General features: G+C 38.0%; 1 protein-coding gene across 3 annotated transcripts in view; it reads left to right on the top strand.

Annotated features, from left to right (window-relative positions):
• zfpm2a (zinc finger protein, FOG family member 2a) overlaps window positions 1-22,448 on the top strand; it is a 176,582-nt gene that overhangs the window by 57,558 nt on the left and 96,576 nt on the right. For 2 of the 3 annotated variants that reach the window (XM_039650840.2, XM_089117939.1), the window contains exon 3: window positions 7,221-7,322. In XM_039650840.2, coding sequence (XP_039506774.1) covers window positions 7,221-7,322 — 102 coding nt within the window. Of the gene's footprint in view, window positions 1-5,161; window positions 5,343-7,220; window positions 7,323-22,448 lie in introns of those variants that run through there. The other variant, XM_089117940.1, reaches the window with a different exon arrangement.

The following is a 22,448-nucleotide window of genomic DNA, read 5'->3' as shown; positions in this document are numbered from 1 at the left end:
CATGTACCATGAAATGATTGAGACGCTTCCGTCAATGGCTTCATACGAAATGGTTTCGAAACAGCAGAGCGAACTGTGAAATGAAGTCCCTGCCGATGAATGGGGTGAGTCTAGCGCACAAACGTGAATAAACATGAAACCTGAGGCCTGTTGAAAGAGACGGGCCTCCTTATTTGAAATAGGAGACGGAGGGAAATAAAGAGAAAAAAGGCACCCCTGATAGTCCAGAGAGACAACCTTGTTGTCTCCTTGACAATTGAAGCGCCCCCCCTCTAAACAACTCCCTTTTCACGGTCAATTTCACATTTATGGGCACTGCGCTTGCGAACAAGTTTCAAACTGAAATTTACAAGCCGCTGTCACACTCGCTGCTATAATTGTGAGAATGCTGGTGTTGTTTTTTTTCTCCACCAGTTTTACAGAAATTGTGAAATTTGACCTTGCTTCAGTGTTTTTCCATTCCTGTAAATGCTTCTTCTGGGAGCAGTCGAGTTGGAGTTACACGGAGTGGTCTGATTTTCCCGAATTGCAAAAGACTCAATAGCGAGTGTTACTCTGTGGCCTTGCTAACGACAATACATCTCACGAAAGCCACAGCATAAACATGTTCAATATAAATTAATTGATATAAATGACAGCATTGAGATTCCATTCTGGTCCGATCATATCGCGGCGGAGAAAGACTTGAATAATTATGAGTCATTTTAGCCCGTAGCAAGGTGCCACTTATGAACAAATCCTTTGAATCCGGGCGGACTTGCGACGCGAGCCAGCAAACAGTGCGCAGTAGAATTAATTACGCTCTTCTTTGTGCCGTTTCCCGCGCTAATCGGGATCTTCGGCAGCAGAAAGATCTTTTCAATACATTTCTCCCGCCGCTGATGGTAAAGCGTGGAGAATATGGAAAAATGCTCATTTGTGCAGCGATAAGATGAAAGACACATCCCTTTAGCCCCGTTTGACTCTGTGCAGGAAATCATTCATTAATGTTTGTTAAGTATGACAATCTAGCCAGGCCAGATCTACATACTCCAGACGGCATCGCACGGAGAGATAACGCAGGCCAGCAGCAGCCAGAAGAGAGCACAGCCAGTTCCTGTAATGATGGGGAATTTATGGGCCTTTAAAGAGATAGTGCCGAGGCCTTCCACTAATCACACACTCCACCGGGGTGCTGGGTGGGATTTTGCTGGGTTATTTTCCTTTTTTCTTGTCCGCACTGGAGGCATTGGAATTTTTTTTTTTTTTATTGTAATCAGCTTCCGAAAGCCGCGTGCCACTGCAGATTATTGGGCGGAAAAGCGAAACTGTGGACTTTAGTTTGAGCATTTGTTGCACAGCTGTCTTTAGTTTTACAGGCAAATCTGTTTATTTAACAACAGTTCACTTTATAAAGTCCTCAATTACCTCTGCTTTAAATGGAGGGGAAATATTGGCTTCCTAAGTGGCCACCCATCACCAAGCATAACAAAATTAGCACTTTATCTTCAAAACACACAGGATACATAATTCAAAAGTCCCCATTATTAGAAAACAATTCAACGAGGCAATTTTGTACATGTAATAGCTAGAGCCGGTTTTCTCACAAGCAATGAAATCTTTCTTATGCCTAAACATCCACACAGGGAGTACAGAAATGTGGAAATTACTAACAACAGACTTAAAAAATGCTGGGTTGTTTTAACCCAACTTTGGGTCAAATATGGGGAAACCCAGCCATTGGGTTAATTTTTTTAATGACATTTTTAACCCAACGTTTGGTTTTCTTCATATTTGACCCAAAGTTGGGTTAACACAACCCAGCATTTTTTAAAGGTGTACTGTAGATTTGTTTTACTCTTGATAAATGATACCCAAAGTTCTGTGGTGGTACAGTGATGGCGTTGGACTATGCTACTCAAAGTGAGCACGATATGGCATTCATAACCCATTTTACTTCACAATCCGTTGTTTTCTCAGAATGAAACGAGATATTGAATGATAAAAGTCGGGTGGATTCTTCAGGAATTGATTGTATCACAATAGAGGAATTGTGTTGAAAAATAAGAGGTATCGTGATGGCAGCCAAAAACAATTGATCCTGCTGTTTTTATGTTTTTTATGATTTCAATATTCATCTATCAGGGTTTTCCAAAGTGTATGAAAAATATTCATCCTCCAAAAATAAAAGAAAAATCACATTACCATGGTACGATATAATACAAATAATACAAACGAATATAAAGTTTATTTTCAATGAGAGCGATAAGCTATATTTAGTGTATTATTTTAGCCACAGGATTGTACGGTACAGTATGTTAACCATTAGCATACTTAATCTGTTCACTTTACCTTTTCTTTCTTTTTTTTGCATTTCCTGCACTGAGTCTGTGTAAATCTGTGTATTATCCTGTGTAGTTCTGTGTGTGGTCATTCAGAATCTAGACAATATATTGGTCTGATCTCTCTCTCTCTCTCTCTCTGCCACTCTCTTCCAGTTTATTGGGATTAGAAAGCTCAGATCTCCTTAAAATCACCCTCACCAGATTGACATTTTCAAGGGCTTCCTTGGTAGAACAATGCTGAGAGGAAGAAAAAAGCCAATATGACTTTGTGTCTACCTTGCTGCAGGAGCTGTTTGTGTAAATCGCCTATAAGCTTATTGACCCGCATGGATGTCGCTACCATTAGACAGAGCCGAGGAGCTGCGATCCGACTGGCAGATTTCTCACTAACTCTATCCCAATGTCTGACATATGCATTCCTGGATGAACGCACACATGCAAACAACATCTTGGCGCCCAGATCAATCTCTTAGCATTCACTTTTTCTTTTTTAGACCAGTGAGCTGAAGGGCCGTAAACCATATGTCTGTCCATTTCTCTTTTGACACAGTTTTAAGCTCTTTTCTAAACCCTAGTGAGTTGTCCACTGTCTGCAAAGACAGGCGTCATCCTAATTGTCATAAGTGACTGATTTAAAATGGTTTTCACAGGCAGCAATTCATTCAAAAGTCATTCACACCCGTCACACAAATATCGACCCTCCCTGTGGGCATTAGCATGTTGCTAAGCTAATGACAGATATATTGTAAGGGCTCCCTAAAGATATGTTCAGTTGTGTTTTGAAGAGTTTTTGTAATCTAAGCTATATGTTAAACTTGGCATTGTCTTGACTATTGAATTCTAGTTCATCTTATGATTTGATGACTATTTTGTAAATTGCTTAAACACATCTGCTAAATAAATGCATTTTAAGGTAAAATTGGAGTTTGTTTCATCACCAAAAGAGAGCAAATACAGTATGAGTGACCGCCGACCGGTCAAGTAGGCTATGGAAGTGATCTCCTGGGGATTTTTATTTATTTTAAAGAAGGCATGTATTTCAAGCAATATAAAAACCCACAGTGTGATGTCCATTTATGTCAAATACTGTACATTATTTGAATCAGTTAAGTGAAATTGTTTCTTATTCTGAAAAAAAAACAAAAAATGACTTTGTAAAATGGTCAAACACAAAGGGTTTTTTTTAAAAGAAATGAATACAAATTAACGCTTTCATTCAGAAAGGACACTAAATATTCATATGCATAAATGTGTATTATGTATAAATATACATAAAGTGACTGTAAAGAAGTGTTATGTTACATTAGATTTGACATTTTCAACATTGATAATAATAAGAAATTTTTCTTTAGCAGCAAGTCAGCATATACATAGTTCCCGCATGACGTCACAACATACGGGCTATACTGTCTAGGCTTCGAATAGGCAGTGTTGGGGAAGCTACTCTGAAACTGTAGTTTGACAAGCTACAAGCTACTCGTACGTTAAAGTAGTTAAACTACAGTCAAGTTACCCTTTTGGAAAATTAGCTAGCTACACTACAAGTTACTATCAAAAAGTAGCTAGCTACGTTGAAACTACTTTTGCTTTTTGAACAACATATTATAAATATTATATTACATATTATTATTATAACATGCTATAAATTATATATTATAAATAACTGAATAAGTGTCTGATGAATGTTTTAATTAAAATATTTAGTGTTTAAAACAATGCAATACAATTATGATTTCATAGAGTATTGTTTTATTACACACAACACTCAAATATCGCAGACTGTTTGTCAAAAGTGCAAAATTGCAACAAATAGCCTACAACATTGCAAGAACAAAATATACATTCAACATAAATTGCATTTAGAACATTTTCTCAAAAATACCGATTGAACTTGGACAAATAAGGCCATGGGTAATTAACTTTAGTTGTTTCTCCATCATCCAAATCTGCCGTCACCTCTTGCTCCATCATGGATAATCATAATATGGATGTGTCACTGTCAACCCACTTCTGTACGTCAGTGAACCGTTAGCCGCAAGACGCGTGATTAAACAACAGGTGGCGGTAATGGCAAAAAAAATTAGTTTGTAATCTAACGAGAAGAAGAATATCCTTGCATCGCGTCGATTTGCGCAGGCTCGACAAACGCAATGTAGCTTTACTTGCTGTAAGTAGTTAGCTACTGGAAAAGCTACACTGTTTAAAAAGCAACTGAGCTACAGCCAAGCTACTGAAAAATGTAGTTAAGTTAGTAGCGTCGCTACTTGAAGTTAACTACTCCCCAACACTGCGAATAGGGCATACAGGACTTCATTACTTGCTGTTTACCATTGGGAAAAGAGAATCGGGGAATTGTGATAAATGTGGATTGTCAGAAACAGTTGAGCATGTGTTGATTCAGTGCTCAGGATACAACAGAGAAAGAAGCAATTTTATTTAAACATTAGAATACGTAGGTCTAGGTATTAATACATTGACATTAGATAGCATATTTCAAAACGCACAGAAAGAGAAAAGGGTGTATAGTGCTTTAATTAGCTATCTAAGGGATTTTTTTTAAATATATTGATAAGTTGCTTAACTCTGTTGACGCTTCACACTCCTGTCCAGTTGGTGGCGGTAAATGCACCTTTTTAACTGGTTTGCCAACCGCCATAAAACGCTAAAAGAAGAAGAACAACAACATACGGGCATTTGCCGAGCCGGCGCCATTGCTGAGGGCAAAACATTAGAAGAAGTGAAATGAGTTTCGTGCTAAAAAGTGAAAATGGTCATCTCCTGATGGGTCAATGGATGACAAAATCATGCCGGAGGATCAGTTAAATCGGGATTTTACAGTATACCCCTCATCAGCCTCCATGGATGTGAGAAGACTAAGCTTTTGTCAGAACATAGCATCATGCTACTTCGCTATGATGATAAACGTCACCAAACCAACACTCGGCAATCTGATTGTACGCCTCCAGTGACTTCCAGGCTCAGAATTGCTCACAGACTCCGAGCTAATACCAGATAAAGGTAACGTTACACATGAAAATACTCTATCTGAGACACAGCTGCATAATCAGTGTTCAGCGCTTCCTTCGTTACTGCATACGGATCCACACCATTTATGAATGAAATGTTCGCATTGTACCTCTCTCTGTCTTGTTTTAATAGTCTCTTTATAATCTATTTCACTTTGTCTCCTCATGATTTGCGTAACATAAACAAAAATAAATTTTGATTGTAAAACGACATTCTCTGATAAAACTTTCTAAACACACTATGCCCTCAAAGATGGCGTCTCCGGGTAGGTCACGTGACATTAATTTGCCTGTGGGAACTATTAGAAATGATTTCTAAAAGATCATGCGACACTGAATACTGGAGTAATGATGCTGAAAAAAATCAGCTTTGCTTTAAATGATTAAAATAGAAAACGGTTATTTTGATTTGTATTAATATTTCCCTTTGTTGCTGTTTTTTTTCCCAAAAACTTATTTCCAAAACATTTAAAAAATCTTACCGACCCCAAACTTTTGAACAGTAGTGTATTTTAAAATAAATGGCTGGTCACATGGTTTCATACTCTAATCTTTAACAACTGAAAATGGACTTTTACAAGGAGCACTAACTAACCAACTAACTAGCCTGTTCTGTTTGTTATGATTACACTGTCTGCTTGTATTGTCAGATGAATTGCCTCTGCTTGTATTATTCTCATTTGTAAGTCACTTTGAATGAAAGAGTCTTCTGAATTAATACATTTTGAGATGGGAATTTTGGTTGCAGATATCTGGGTCTGACCATGTTATTTATCTGCTTTCTGACAATTGCATGCAAAAGTGATAAAGAAACGTGGAAAAAAATGGTCAGAACTATATTCTCTTGCATGTTTATGCAGGTATTTTCTGTCACACTTTACCTGCTTGGCCCGATGTTTTCCCAGCAGATTCCCTCCATGTTCCTGAAAGAAACTTCATCAAGCTGCCGTGACACTTGTTCCCTGTGAGGCTGCCTTGGCGATTGTGTTTAAAATGCATTGCGAACGGTGTTAGATAGAAGGCAGAAAATCCTTAATCACTGCTTAATTAACGAATCATCTTGTAGCTTCATTTCCTGAGCGGTAATTAAACAGTTCCAAGACGTTTCGTTACAGGGCTTAACATGTTCGCCGGAGATCAAGGTAGAGCCTTTAATGTTATCTCGCTGCCTTCCCAAACTCACTACACTGGAAAGGAACTGTTGATATTGCCTTTTGTTATCCTTATGGTAATGCTCAATGAGTATGCTAAGGAGCTTCTCGAGGCCTGACAATACAAATAGAGAGCGGGAGAGTGAGGAGGACAGAATGAATAAAAAAAGCTGAGCCCTAGCAGGAACTCGCATGCAGGGAAAATAGGTCAGAATGACCTCATGTGCAGTAAGTAGGGCAGCGCGGCCCTCTCCTTTCGCCCGGGTGTGCAGAGGCAAGCAAGAAGCTGCGATCCTTTTGGCCATGTTTACTGCCTGCCTTTGAAGTGAACCACGTCTTAACTGGCTTAAACGCACCGTGGCGAGAGAATTTGATCTTTAGATTAACCCATCTGGATGGACCAGTGTGTGTTTGAGGACCATGGTGAAGGCCGTTCTGCTGTGTTAGAGAGTCGCTGAGACGCTTTCATGAAGCGGCTAAACCCAGAGTGTGACTCCAATGCACAAATATCTATCTATCTATCTATCTATCTATCTATCTATCTATCTATCTATCTATCTATCTATCTATCTATCTATCTATATCTATCTATCTATCTATCTAGCACAAAAGAGTTTGAAGTGTCAATGTGATGTGTAGCTGTTGAAAATATAAACTAATATATGCTTAATGCTTCTACTAAATGTACAAATATTTTCTTTTTCTATTGTGTTTTTCAGGGGAGGAGAATGGCAACAGAGAAATAGGAGAGACTGAGATGGAAACAGAAAGTGAGAAGACCAGACACCCCCCTCTGGAGCCGGAGGAATGGGACGGTCCACGTAAGTGCATCATTTGGTTGTCAGTGTGCATTTGTTTGTTATATTTTGACTTTGTCTTGTATTTGTGACTTTATATCTCGAATGTTTACCTCGCATTCATTATCTATACAGGCGATATGCTTGTTTTTATTTCCTTTTGGAAGCCTTTTTCAAACTTCCAATAATTGGAAAAAATATATATAATTGTTTTTTTGTTTTTTTTCTACAAATTTGTAGACTTTGAGGTCATCTATATCCTAGTATACTCTCAAATATGGACAAAATTAACTTTTAGCAGGTACACTCATTATCTATACTGTACTGGTGATATGCTTGTTTTTATTTCCTTTTGGAAGCCCTTTTCAAATCTCCAATTATTCGAAAAATGAACATAGGTTTTTTTTTTTAAACAAATTTGTAAACTGACTTCATCTATATCCTAGCATACTCTCAAATATGGACAAAATTAATTTTTAGCAGGTACACTCATTATCTATATAGGCAATATGCTTGTTTTTATCTCCAATTATTGGAAAAAAAATATGTATTATTATTATTTTTACAAATTTGTTTTGAGGTCATCTATATCCTAGTATACTCTCGAATATGGACAAAATTAACTTTTAGGTACACTCATTATCTATACAGGCGATATGCTCATTTTTATTTCCTTTTGGAAGCCCTTTTCAAATCTCCAATTATTGGAAAAAATATATATAATTTATTTTACAAATTTGTAGACTTTGAGGTCATCTATATCCTAGTATACTCTCAAATATGGACAAAATGTACTTTTAGCCACTGTAAAAAAAGTTGCTGCCTCAAGTACAATTAATTTGGATGTTTAAGTTATTTTAACTTAAATTACATTAACTTAAAAAAGTTGAGAGTGGCTTAACTTATTTGGATGAGTTAAAGCGATCTAAAACATGTTGTTATAACTTTTTCTAATTCATAGAAAAACTTACCAAATATGTTGATGAATTATCGTGCACTCAGAGGTGTATCCAAAGTTTTGTCAAATCAAAACTCTCTAGAATGAGAATGTTCCTCCCCCTAATACAATGCGCTTAGCATTAGTAAGTAGTGAATCGTGGTTCTGGCTCTGATGTCAAATAAACTCTATTGACTATGTAAAACGAACACGCACTTTGATTGACAAAGGAATTGTGAAAAGGAATCAATGTGCAGAAGATTTGAAATCATAAATAGGTTGTAAATAGATAAATAAGTTCTCTATCAGGCATTCAAGTAAATTTGCAATATATAGTCACATGTATGAGATATAAAGACAAAATGAACCAAGAATATAGATTGTTTTTGAGTTTTGGGTCTTGGTTTGAGCACCTATTGGTCCACATCCATAGTGGATTGGTGATATACTGGACAACAATATCAGAAAGGAATAAAAGTCTGCAGTGGCCCTCTGATATGGAGGTCCAATCCAACATGCGATCATTCCTGGCCCTCCTTTAACCGTTTAGCCCATTAGCTAGCGGCCAGTAATCACTTGTAAGCAGCTCATTATGACACGTTTTAAATGAATCCATCTGGGATCAGGGGATTTCAGACGCTCAATAGCAGGACATCTGAAGATATCCTTGACAAGGCCACCCGACAGAGGTAAAAGTCTCCGCTGTTTCTGAAGACTTAATGAGCTCTTGAATTACGAAGAGGTTTTTTTTCTAACTCATGTTGAAATGTGACGTGGTCCTGCTTTTGATCACTGATTCAGTGACAGTGTGTTACTAAAGAAAGAAGGCAAAATGGAGCACAGTTATATTTTGTTTCTCAAGGTTTCTTTAGCATGCTGCCAACTTGGTGTACCAGTTTATAATGCACCTGATAATACATTTTATGAAATTAGATTATTATATATATATTTGTTTGATTATTTTTTTAAATCATTTTTTAAAGATTGGTTTGTTGTTCCCATTCACTCTCTTGTTGCTTGTCCATTTGAATGGGGTTCTTTCACAGAAGGAGATGTTATGAATGTCTTTTCCATACAATGAAAGCATACAGTGACCAAGCTCCAAAAAGGACATATAAAAACACCATAACAGCACAGTAAAAGTACATATGACTTGCATGCTATTTTCCAATCTTGATGAAAATAAATGTTGTGATGTTATTTCCGTCAAGATCTTGTATTGCCAATGCAAGAGTCCAAAACTCTGTAAAATGTCCTCCAGCACATCCAAAAGACTCTATGAATTTAAAGGAGTAGGTCACTTTAAAAAAAAAACTTTTGCTGATAATTTACTCAACCCCATGTCATCCAAGATGTCCACGTCTTTCTTTCTTCAGTCGAAAAGAATTTTTTTGTTTTTTGATAAACATTCCAGGATTTTCTCCATATAATGGACTTCATTGGGAACCAAACGGTTCAACGTCCAAATGAGAGTTTCAGTGCAGCTTCAAAGGGCTTTAAACAGCACCAGATGATGAATAAGGGTCTTACCAGTCATGACTCGAAAAAAGATTCGTTCATTTTGATGAACGAGTTTGAACAGGAGAGGTACAAACGTGCATCACAGAACAGTGCAAGGCGAGCATTTCTGCTTATAAAACTTAAGCTTTTTTATTTCTTTTTTAAATGACAGTTCGTTTCGCTTGATAAGACCCTTATTCATCGTTTGGTGTAATTAAAAGCCTATTGAAGCTGCACTGAAACTCTCATTTGGACCTTGAACCATTTGGTTCCCATTGAAGTCCATTATATGGAGAAAATCCTGGAATGTTTTCATCAAAAACCTTAATTTTTTTTCGACTGAAGAAAGAAAGACATGGATATCTTGGATGACATGGGGGTGAGTAAATTATCAGCAAAAGGTTTTTTTATTTTTTAAAGTGAACTATTCCTTTAAGGTCTGGACTCAAAGGTGCCAATTCCATATGCTAGAAACATAATAAACAATTTGAGATTTCAGACCTATATTGGAGAAAAAGACGTTCTGTAAATTATTACTTAAATTTCAATTTGTTCCTCACACAAAGCTATCATATATCTTCAGAAGACACGAAATACATCACATGAGTCGTACTGTATGCGCTATATGCAATGTATGCCTTCAAAATATGGGAAAAGCTGCACGAGTATTCTGCAAATGTTCTCCTTTTATGTTCCACAGACGATAGAAAGTCAAACGGTCTTGGAATGACATGATATGATGACGACTTCTATGATCGAATTTTCATTCTTGGATAAACTATCCCTTTAAGCTTCAATAGAGAGCACACAACAGACGTAAAAACAGATATCTTTTCTTTCCCAAGAATCTCGCCTTACCATGCAGATTTTCCCTCGCCGTCTCTCAGTAGAAAAAAAAATCTGTTTTATCTGTCTTTTTTGCACTTCTTAAAAGTCACTTCATCAAAGTGATGGATAATACATCCAACAAGATAGCAACGGCAGCAATTACTGTTTAGCCGTGGCATCACATCGCAGAATACACAAAATATGATTCCCCTTTTAATGCATATGACCTCCAGAATTTATTGCAGGTACGTACATTTATAAGAAAGTGGATTTTGGCAAGTTGGCACCGGTGAGCCCCCTGGGGTGTGTATTTTATACTGACCGCGAATCAGAGTTATCAGCACCTATCAGATAATGCATTTATCATTAAATTTCACATTTGCATTTCAATCTGGAAAGGAAATGAGCATTGGCAGCGTAAGATAAGAGCGGTAGGGACGACGGTAATAAACGGTCCCTGTGATCAGGCAGCCAGCAGGGCTGAGGGGGTCAGTCACACAACGATGGGGGCAAGCGCATACAAAAAGAGGCATCATAGACCAGTTAGGGCTTTCCGGAAGAAAATGCTGAGCTTTAAACTCCGGCAGTGTGGTGGTGGGAGCCTATCAGCCCGATGCCTCTCTGATCATCCAGAGAGAGAGAGAGAGAGAGAGAGACAATTCCCTCCCTATTTGTTTTGAATGAATGATTTTAGTTGGTTGTGTCGCTCATCTGTGAAAGTGTAACACAAAGAAACATGCTCCATAACAACACTATATTTTTACATTTTCTGAATGAAACGCGAGGGTCGCTTCTTAAAGGGATAGTTCACTTTGAAATTGATTTTAAAATATTTTCTAAAATTCTAAAATAATTTAGTTTTAGCTTACCTCAAGGGCATCCAAGATGTAGGTGTCTTTGTTTCCACAGTAGTTTCAATTTTGATATTTTAGGTCAAACCGTTCTTGTCTGTCATTCATATAATGGAGGTCTATGGTCACCACCTCAAAGAGCATGCACAGAGAAGTCCAAATTAAGTACACATTGATGTAAGTACACATTGATGGCCTAAAACGAACAGTATTTATATCGTTTTTACCTCTTGTAACCACAGCGGGCGCTTTTTGGTTTGCGCAAGCGCCGGAAGTGATCTCATGCATGGTTGCGAAAAAAAATCAGCGTTGTCTGTTGATATATCGAAACCGTCTTCCATTGCGATTTCCTGTATATCTAATATGTTTAGATCTTCACAGTGAAAGGTAACACTTCTGAAATCTCTGTGTAAACAATGAGTGACGTGCACGCGCGAGAGATCACTTCCGGGGCTTTCCGGTGCTTGCGCAGACAGACGCGCCCTCACCCTCAATGTACTTAAACGTGACTGTGATTACAAGAGGTAAAAACGATATAAATACTGTTCGTTTTCTCACACAAACCGCTCGTTTCGTGTCTTAGGCCATCAATGTGTACTTACATTTACAAATTATTAATTCATGTTTAATTTGGTCTTCTCTGTGCATGCTCTTTGAGGTGGTGACCATAGACCTGCATTATATGACTGACAGACAACAACGGTTTGACCTAAAAATATCAAAATTGAAAATACTGTGGAAACAGACACTCTTGGATCTTCGATGCCCTTGAGGGAAGCTAAAACATACCAAAAATTAGTTTCAAAGTGAACTATCCCTTTAAGTGTAACATGAATTGTATTCCAAGTATGCTGAAGTCATTTGATATCTTTGTGCGAGGATCAGACGTTATTCGCTGAAAATCTTGCCTCTAGCTCTCAATCCTCATTCAAGCCACATGAGGGTGAGAGGATAATGACAGAATTTTCATTTTTGCCTGAACTATCCCTTTTAATCTAGTTTGTCAGATTCATCTCAACGGTGTTTTCCATATTTACCTCCCACCACGATCTCTCTGATAGCGCTGGCGCTTGCTAATGCTGCCGATAATCTTGTTACATTACACAGATAAGATCTATTGTACATGGCCCATTCGCTCCTCACAGAGACATTACTGTCAAACTCCAGGCAGGAATGTGGATTTCTGGGAAAATAGAATGCAAATGAGAAAATCGCCCAACAGGAAACAACCCTCTCAGAATACAGGATATGACATCGCTCACACAGCCGCATCGCCGTCTCTCGGGGAGCAGTACAGTGGACATTAATCTCTGCACGTAATAACCGCATTCACTTTCACGTCATGTCTTCTTCTGAAAGGCCATTTCCCCCCTTTCATTCCTCCCATTGTGTTGGAAAAGTCAGATGGGCATGTTATAATTTTAAATAAAGATGGGAATCACACCATCAAATATGAACATATCAAACGACATGATGTCCTGTACGCAGCGATTAAAAGCAAATTTATTTAGTTTAAGAGACTACCTTGTTATCGCTCTATTTATTTTATTTTTTACTCCTAATCTGGACTCTTTGTTATTTCCCGGCTTAAGTTAAAATGCTTGATTGCGATCAGCAACGGATAATTCTGTAATTGTGCAGTGCGAATGGGATATTTAATAGAGAGGACATCAAAAGAAGGACAGTATCTTAATGAAGAGGCTCAAACAGGTTCCTCTGGCTTTAAGAAACCAATTTCAGGATTTGCTTTAGGTGTAAAATGTGCACATGCTTCAATGTTAAAGAGGGCATGTCATGTCAAATCAGAGGCCTTTTACATGGTACCTGTACCTGATTGGCCAAACTTGTTGTAAAATGAGCCTATTTCCAAAAAAAGTGGAGTATCCCTTTAAAGGAGTAGTTCAATTTAAAAAAAAAACTTTTGGTAATAATTTACTCACCCCCATGTCATCCAAGATATCATGTCATTCTTTCTTCTGTCGAAAAGAAATGAAGGTTTTTGATGAAAACATTCCAGGACTTTGTACCCAGTAATGGACTTTACTGGGAACCAAACGGTTCAAGGTCCAAATGAGAGTTTCAGTGCAGCTTTAAATGACACCAGACGATGAATAAGGGTCTTGTCAAGCGAAACGATCGGTCATGTATAAAACTTTTTTTTTTTATATAAGCACAAATGCTCCTCTTGCTCTGTGACTCTCCTGTTCAAACTCATTCATCAAAATAAAAGAATCTTTTTTCGAGTGATTTTAATGAACAAAATGAACGAATTGACTCGGAAAAAGATTTGTTCATTTTGATGAACGAGTTTGAACAGGAGAGTCACAAACATGCATCACAGAACAGAGCAAGGCGAGCATTTGTACTTCTAAAACTTAAACTTTGTTATTTTTTTAAATGGCCGATCGTTTTGCTTGATAAGACCCTCATTCATCGTCTGGTGTCGTTAAAGCCAATTGAAGCTGCATTGAAACTCTCATTTTGACATTGAACTGTTTGGTTCCCAATGGAGTCCATTATATTTTCGACCGAAGAATGAATGACATGGACATCTTGAATGACATGGGGGTGAGTAAATTATCAGCAAACGTTTTTTTTTAAAGTGAACTACTCCTTTAACATTATCATATCCACTACCATCCTAAACTCTTCTGAGAGTTGTCATAGAAATTCAAAAGACACTTAGATGGATCAAGATAGTCAGTGAAAGGCTGAAAAATAGTCATATCTATATTAGGACAGATCTTGTCAAATTGAAGTATGATTTGACCCCTATAAGCACTTGTTCTAGTTCTGTGAAGGCAGGAGACCATCCCTGAGATGAAAAGAACATCCACTCTGAGCTCATAAAGGAAGTGTTCTGTTATCTGCCCCTCCGTCGTCTTCATTCTCGCTCGTCATGGGCTTCTGTATATTAGTGGTAATAGCCTGTACAGCTATTCTGCTAATTATCTTGGACGTCTTTGATGCATATCTTGACACGCTCCTCAAGGCATAAAGAAAGTGCATGTGCAGGAAAAGAAAGGAAAGGAAGCTTTTATGCATTAATGAACTTCTTTTTTATACTTATCACTATGTCTGCCCTCAAAGAGAAGCCTTTAACTTGAACTTAAAGGAGTTATATTGTGGAAAACAGACTTGGTCTTTCTTGCTTCGAGGTCTCTTATACATTTTTTTATTTATTTAATGTGTCTAAACACAATTTAAAAATGCAAATTCTAATTAATATATAAAATAATACATTAAAAACTGTATTTATTTTTTCTTATTTATATTTTTAACTCCTGAAGTCAACTTATGATGCGAGTTAAGCACACTGTAAAAAAAATATGTTCATGATTTGTAATCACAACATTTTTTCTTTTGTCAAATCAACTTAAATAATTAATGTGGTTCAGATAGATTACATAATATTTTGAGTTTCTGATGATTAAATCTATCTCCTTCATTGTATTAACTCAATTTTTCCATTTCAATTAACTTAAAATTTTAAGGCAACCAGGTTACTTAATTTTTCAAGTTGAACCAACAAATTTGACAAAAGAAAAAATGTTGTGATTACAAATATTTTTTACAGTGGTAAACATTTGAAGTGGATCAAAACCTTTCATTAAAGTTCTACATGAAATTAGAATACCGTTCATGTCTTAGGACAACTTTTTCACTTTTTTGAACCACTTCAAATGTTGACTATTTGCATACATCAAATATTATACAGTATATATTTTGAGAATGAATGAGAAAATGATGATGAATTGAGAACCTTGATCATCTAATAAGCATCGAGTAACCCTCAGCTAGATCCAGTCACCTTGAGGACTGACACGCCTCCTCGTGGGCGGCTCTCTAAGCTCAGCAGTGCCTGTCGGACACAGTTGGTTCTCTGTGGTCTCTGTGAGCCAACTGGACCCGGGCCACGGTCAGAACCCTGGCAGGTTCTGCTGAAGAAGCCCTAAAGTAAGAAAGGAGCAGGTATAGCACACAGACAGGCAGAAAGCGTGCCTGTTCTCCGCTCAGCCCACCTGTACGTGGAGCTGACACGGTCCGCCCTTGACCGGACCCCCTCACCCGCTCCAAACAATAGCCGCTTCAGCTTTAATGCACATATGTCATGCTAAGTGAATTTGTGGAGCAGATGGTCAGGATAGCATGGCAGGTGCCTCGACAAATGTTTGCGTTTGCTGTGCTGCTATTTATATCGCCGCAAAACACAGCGGCACAAATATTTGAAAAGGCCATTGGGTGTTTTTTCAACATGCGTCACAATTATCAACGTGTCTTTTTTCGTTCTTCCTAGCCCAAAACAAACAGATGGCAGTTATGGGTTCACTGCTGACCTCCTTACACTTCTGTGCAGATCTGAAAATACACAGCAAAAAGATGGACGAAGGTCTTAAACAAGTAGTTCACCTAAAAATAAATATTCTGTCATCATTTTACTCACGTCATTCCAAGCCAGGAGGACTTTTTTTCTTGTTTATGCTACTTTTCAAACTAATGAAATCAAATGAGGCTTCAAAAATGCCAAGCAAGCCCCCTTTTCACTTGTTTTCCTGTTAAAATATTTAAATCCTTAAAACAAGTTCAATTTGATTGAGAAGCAGCACTTGTGACTTGTTTTCAGAGAATGTGTTTGTTATTATTAATGTAGTTTGAAGAAAGACATACAGGTTTGGAACAATGTGGGGGTGAGTAAATGGTGAGAACTTTTATTTTTTGTGCTGACTATCCCTTTAAAAACTAGTGAAAAATAGTTTGGGCAATCTCTGGTCACTATTAAAGTAAGTCAAATGGGATTGGACATGAGGGTGGTTAAATAATACTGTACCATAATTAAAATTTTTGGATGAATTATTTAAGATTTAAATGCATACATTGGATCTTTCTCCAGGATATCATTCGCCGCCATCCTCCTCATTCATTTTTTAAAGTTAGATATCAACCTTTTTTAGTATTCCTCAACAAAAGAAAAATTTAAATTGTAAAAGAATGTCTGTTTTCTAATTTATTTTTTATTTTATTTTTTTTTGTAAAGTGTATAGGGTCAACCCAAGGTTTGTAATCGTGCAAGTATATATTTTTTCTGCGCAATAAGTGTAGTTCACCTTTATTCCTTAAAGGAGTAGTTCACTTTTTTAAAAAAACTTTTGCTGATAATTTACTCACCCCCATGTCATCCAAGATGTCCATGTCATTCTTTCTTCAGTTGAAAAGAAATTAACGTTTTGATGAAAACATTCCAGGATTTTTCTCCATATAATGCACTTTACTGGTAACCAAACTGTTCAAGGTCCAAAAGCCAGTTTCAGTGCAAACTACAAACTGTTCAAAGGGCGTTAAACGATTCCAGACGATGAATTCTTATCAAGCGAAACGATCGGTCACCTTGCTCTGTACTGTGATGCGTGTTCGTGACTCTCCTGTTCTAACTTCGTTGAATGAACCAAATGACACGAAAAAAGATTCGTTCATTCTTGATAAACGAGGTTGAACAGGAGAGTCACGAACGAGCATCACAGAACAGAGCAAGGCGACCATTTGAACTTATAAAACTTAAACTTTATTATTATTTTTTTTAAAATGACCGATTGTTTCTCTTGATAAGACCCTTATTCATCGTCTGGAATCGTTTAAAGCCCTTTGAACAGTTTGCACTGAAACTGTCTTTTGGACCTTGAACCGTTTGGTTACCAGTAAAGTCCATTATATGGAGAAAAATCCTGGAATGTAAGAAATGAAATGAAAGAAAGACATGCACATCTTGGATATGACATGAGGTTGAGTAAATTATCAGCAAAAGTTTTTTAAAAGTGAACATTCTTTCTTCAGTTGAAAAGAAATTAAGGTTTTGATGAAAACATTCCAGGATTTTTCTCCATATAATGCACTTTACTGGTAACCAAACTGTTCAAGGTCCAAAAGCCAGTTTCAGTGCAAACTGCAAACTGTTCAAAGGGCGTTAAACGATTCCAGACGATGAATTCTTATCAAGCGAAACGATCGGTCATTTCAAAAATAAATAAAAACTTTAAGTTTTATAAGCACAAATGCTCGCCTTGCTCTGTACTGTGATGCGTGTTCGTGACTCTACTGTTCTAACTTCGTTGAATGAACCAAATGACACGAAAAAAGATTCGTTCATTCTTGATAAACGAGGTTGAACAGGAGAGTCACGAACGAGCATCACAGAACAAAGCAAGGCGACCATTTGAACTTATAAAACTTAAACTTTATTATTATTTTTTTTTTTAAATGAGCGATTGTTTCTCTTGATAAGATCCTTATTCATCGTCTGGTTTTTTGCAGTTTGCACTGAAACTGGCTTTTGGACCTTGAACCGTTTGGTTACCAGTAAAGTCCATTTATATGGAGAAAAATCCTGGAATGTTTTCATCAAAAACCTTAATTTATTTTCGACTGCAGAAAGAAAGACATGGACATCTTGGATGACATGAGGCGGAGTAAATTATCAGCAAAAGTTTTTTAAAAGTGAACTACCCCTTTAATATTTCTAATATCTAATGTCTGACACACAATGATGACTTGATGTTTCACTCATAATTACCACAGGCATTAAAGCAAAAAATACACTAGCTTAATTAGCAAAAATTGAAATGGCTACGTGACTTTTTTTCCAGAACAAGTACTGTTGTGATCAAATATTAGTGTAACTGTCACTTGATGTTGTGCAGAAGCAACAGTTTGAAAACGAAAATTGAACACGATCGTGAATATGACCCAACCACTGAATGTTCTGGTAAATAAGCTCTGACTAGGACAGTGATGATGATGACGATAAAACAAATGTGCTCAAATTGAACCCTTCCATAGTCCAAAAGGTAACAAAATATGCGTTATTTTATTATCTTTTAAAAACATCAAAAGAGTTTTATACTATTGCAGCAGTCAGAGATCCATCCATGTTAGATATTGATCTGGGAATATGCATTAATGATTGGTGAAACATTCATTCATTTAAGGGTTAATGATGCCACAGTTTTAGCTTTTATTATCAAGTAGGAACATTTAACACAATTGTAAACGTAACAGGAATAACACACAGACTATTCTAATCGCTCTAAATGTCTGTGCATCTCAACACATTTAGCAATGACCTAGAATCCAGGAATTAAACGTTCAAATTGCCACAACTGGCACTCCATTGTCAGGCTTGTTGACAGCTTTTGAATTTCATGCTTTTAATGCTGGGCCTTCAGATTAACATCCCACTGTACCCACAAGGAAACGTCACGTGCGAGCGAATGAATCATCGACGTCCAGCCACCGACACCTAACCCCGTGTCCAGCGACCAGTAAAGTTTCTCATCCTTCTTTCCGCATTTGTATCTTTTCCTCTAATTATTCGCCAAAGTCTGTTAAGTCACGGTGCCGTCCGAGGGGAGGGAGGGGGGCCCAGATGCAGATTAGGCTCCTGAAGATGAGGGTCTAAAAGGGATTTAATGGTAGAATGGATTAGAGAAATCCTTGTAACAATGTTAAATAATTATAGTTCCAGCCGAGATCAAAGCAGCATTGATTGAACCCCTCAAGCCTTTAACACAGAGAGAAGAGAGAGAGAGAGAGTCTTGGAAAGCAAAGATTGGTAAACTCCTGTTCGGGCCGCAGCGGCGCTACACATGTGGATTGGCGTGGAAGCGCAAGGATAAAAAGATGTATCCTTTCGGAGAGCTCCGTCTGGCTTTTGTCACTGTAGCTGGAGATCCATTTGAGAGGTCTGATAACGGCGCAGACGAACTCGCGAGGGAACGCTGTCAGAGGCGCTCGCGCTGATACCTAAGCGTTTTAAGACGACTTATAGACAGACCGGAATTTAATGTATGCAAAGCACCAAGTTTGAGCGGAGGCTTTCAGTCGGAGTTGTTTATTTCCCATGTAATCAAGAAATTTTGACATGCCTGGCTGCCGCTCATTTTCCGAGCGAGGGTGTCTTGTTCGCCGCTCTCAGCCATCTTACCGCAGGCTTTCTCTGCTAGTCTCGCGCAGATAAGTGGTATTGTGCAAAATCAGATTGTCGTGACAATGCGGTACAGTAGAATTTGGTACTGAATGAGCCGGGGTTATGTAGACGAGGTGGGTCAAAGAATCGATGTGTTTAAAAGGACCTGTTTGTATATAAACGAGGCGCATGCGATTTCTGGTGATGCACCCGATGCGTGAATATCCATTTGTGGGCTGGGCTCCATTTTGTGTTTGCTTGAGAAGGAGGGGCTAACATTTGGTACTTCACACACACGTATTGTGTACCACATATACTTATTGTGCTGATGAACTACATAAGCATAGATTAGTCCGAACTCTCTGCTCGTAGTCTTAAAGTGTCCAGATGCAAATTTCTTCACTGATCCGAGATGTTAAGAGGTTTAAGACCAATGACTTCATGCTTGTTATCAAATGGAGTCAATCTGAAAAGGAACAAATGTAGTCTATATACACATTATAATAATACTGCACTCTTATTATTAAACTAAGATGTTTCTATTTTACTGTTCAGATTTAAATATAGACCTCGGTAGTGTGCAGCGAAGTAATCTGGTGTGTGTGTGTGTATTAAACAGTTGATTAGCCCCATTGATGTCTATAGTAGGAAAAAAAAATACTATGGAAATCAATGGAGACTGGCAACTTTCAAGCAGAAGAACGAAATTCATACAGGTTTGAAACAAAATGAGGGTTGATTAATTGATGACAGAATTTAAATTTTTGGGTAAACTATTCCTTTAAGGTCTGGGTAGATGGTAAGCACACAATCAGTTCTCATAATCAATGTGTTGGATGCAGGAGGTATGGGGATGAATAAAGATCTGAGTCACTTCGACAACTGGGTTAGGCTTAGTCTTGTAGCTTGATCCCAGTCAGCAATGGTGAGATTTTACCAACCGGAGGGACAAACCACAAACCGGGCTCAGCGATGCACAAGGGCAACAAAGGATATCCCTTCTGGTCCGAGCCTACAGAAGATCTATTGTGGCACGGCACGGGTCATGAAAAATTTTAACGATGGTAATGGGAGGAATGTGTCACACTGCTGCTTATGGGAGCGTGAAGCTTCTGACCAATTAAAGTGTCTATGATGACCCCTGTCCACTGGCGAAAGCACCTGCAAATGGGCACACGAGCATCGGAACTGGGACTTGGAGCCGTGAAAGAAGGCTGTCTGGTCTGATGAGTCCTGTTCATCATGTGGACAGCCCTGTATGCGTGCGCCCTGATCCTGCAAGTGATGGCACCAGGATGCACTGTGGGATGACGATAAGCCAGTGGAGGGAGTGTGATGCTCTGGGCAATGTTCTGCTGGGAAACCCTGGGTCTGGCCATTCACGTGGATGTAAATTTGACACATGCCACCTACCTTAACATTGATGCAGACCAGGTACACCGCTTCATGGCAATGGTGTTCCCTAGTGGAAGTGGCTCTTTCAGCAGGATAATGCTCACTGCCACACTGCACACATTGTTCAGGAATGGTTTGAGGAACATGACGAAGAGTTGAAGGTGTTGCCCTGGCCTTCAAATTCCCCAGATCTCTATCCAGTTGAGCATCTGTGGGATGGGTTGGGCAAAGAAGTTCAATCCATGACGGCTCCAGCTCGCGACCTGCAGGACTTGAATGTAATAATTTCTGATTCCAAACGTTTGAATGGTAGTGCATATATAAATCTAGATTATCCCAGAGACTTGTAATCTTTTTCTAGAAACATTTGTCTATATTCAATACAATGGAATTTATATATATATATGTAATTTTCATCTATTTATTATTGGCTCTTATGCTTTTAATTGTTACTCCTAACTCTTATATTGTGTCTTTAGATTTTATTAAACAGATATTTCTGACTCTATATGCTGACCAGGTGAGGCAAATTTAATGTAAAATATAATACACTCTAAAAATGCTGGGTCGTTTTAACCCAACTTTGGATCAAATATGGACAAACCCAAACGTTTGGTTAAAAATGCAATTAGAAAATGGAACCCAATGGCTGGGTTTGTCCATATTTGACCCAAAGTTGGGTTAAAACAACCCAGCAATTTTTAGAGTGTAATAATAAGAACAATAGTTTATTAGAAGCTTCTGGATTTACATGCAATCAGAATTTTCCAATCTAAATCTTAGGCAGACCGGATGACAGTGACCGGAATAAGAGTGGAATAAAGGAAAGAGAGGGATGGCAAAAAAGAGGGTGTGCTGTGAGAGGTATCCGTATCAAAGCAAAGCCCCTTTTATTTGAGGGAGGAGCAGAGCAACCAAACACACACACACTATTCTTCCACAAATCCCCTAACCTATACTCCAGTTCTACCAGTTCAGTCGAGCCAGTCATGGAAATCCTTATGACATCATCTCAGCAAAAACAACTTATGTTATTGCTATTGTATTAGCAGTATTAGTATTAAGTCTATATGAAACTTGTACTTTCTTGTGTGTGTGTGTGTGTATTCAATTATGCAATTTTCATTGGCATATTAATCATCTTTTCAACAAACAAGTCAGCGTTAATTAAAGCAAAGCACGGATAAAGACGTGTGACTGGATCATCACTCTGTTTATCACAGAGCCAGAGTCAAATAATTCAGCCTGTGAACATTTTTTTTAATGTCTGTCCTCCTTTCCATTTTGTCTTTGTGTGTGTGTTAGGAGAGAGAATGAGAAGTTGGGAAATGAGTGTGTTGTCATGGTAGCTCATCTTTTGTAAAGGTTCTTGACTAAAGATGAATTGATTTGTAGTTCGAGAGAGTCGTCCGATTGTGAAATGGTTTTTGTAAAATTCAGGGAAAAAAAGAGCTTGGGGGATTTTTAAAGAGACCTTAGTTTTGTTTCATTCATGTACAGTATTAACATGTTTCTACCAAATGCCATTAATTCCTATAGCTGCTATATCAATCTTTTCTACATCGTTCCATGACGCATCACTGCTAAGTTAAACAACAGTTTTCAGCAGCAGGATATGGGTAGTGTCAGAAAACTGCTGACTTGTTGCCTCGCTGCCCTAACGGGCAATGATTTTGCAGGCA

The sequence above is a fragment of the Pimephales promelas genome, chromosome 12 (genome assembly GCF_988280905.1).
Source record: "Pimephales promelas chromosome 12, fPimPro1.hap1.1, whole genome shotgun sequence".
Taxonomy (NCBI): Eukaryota; Metazoa; Chordata; class Actinopteri; order Cypriniformes; family Leuciscidae; genus Pimephales; species Pimephales promelas.
The sequence above is the reverse complement of the archived record's forward strand: the minus strand, read 5'-3'. Positions and strand labels throughout refer to the sequence as shown.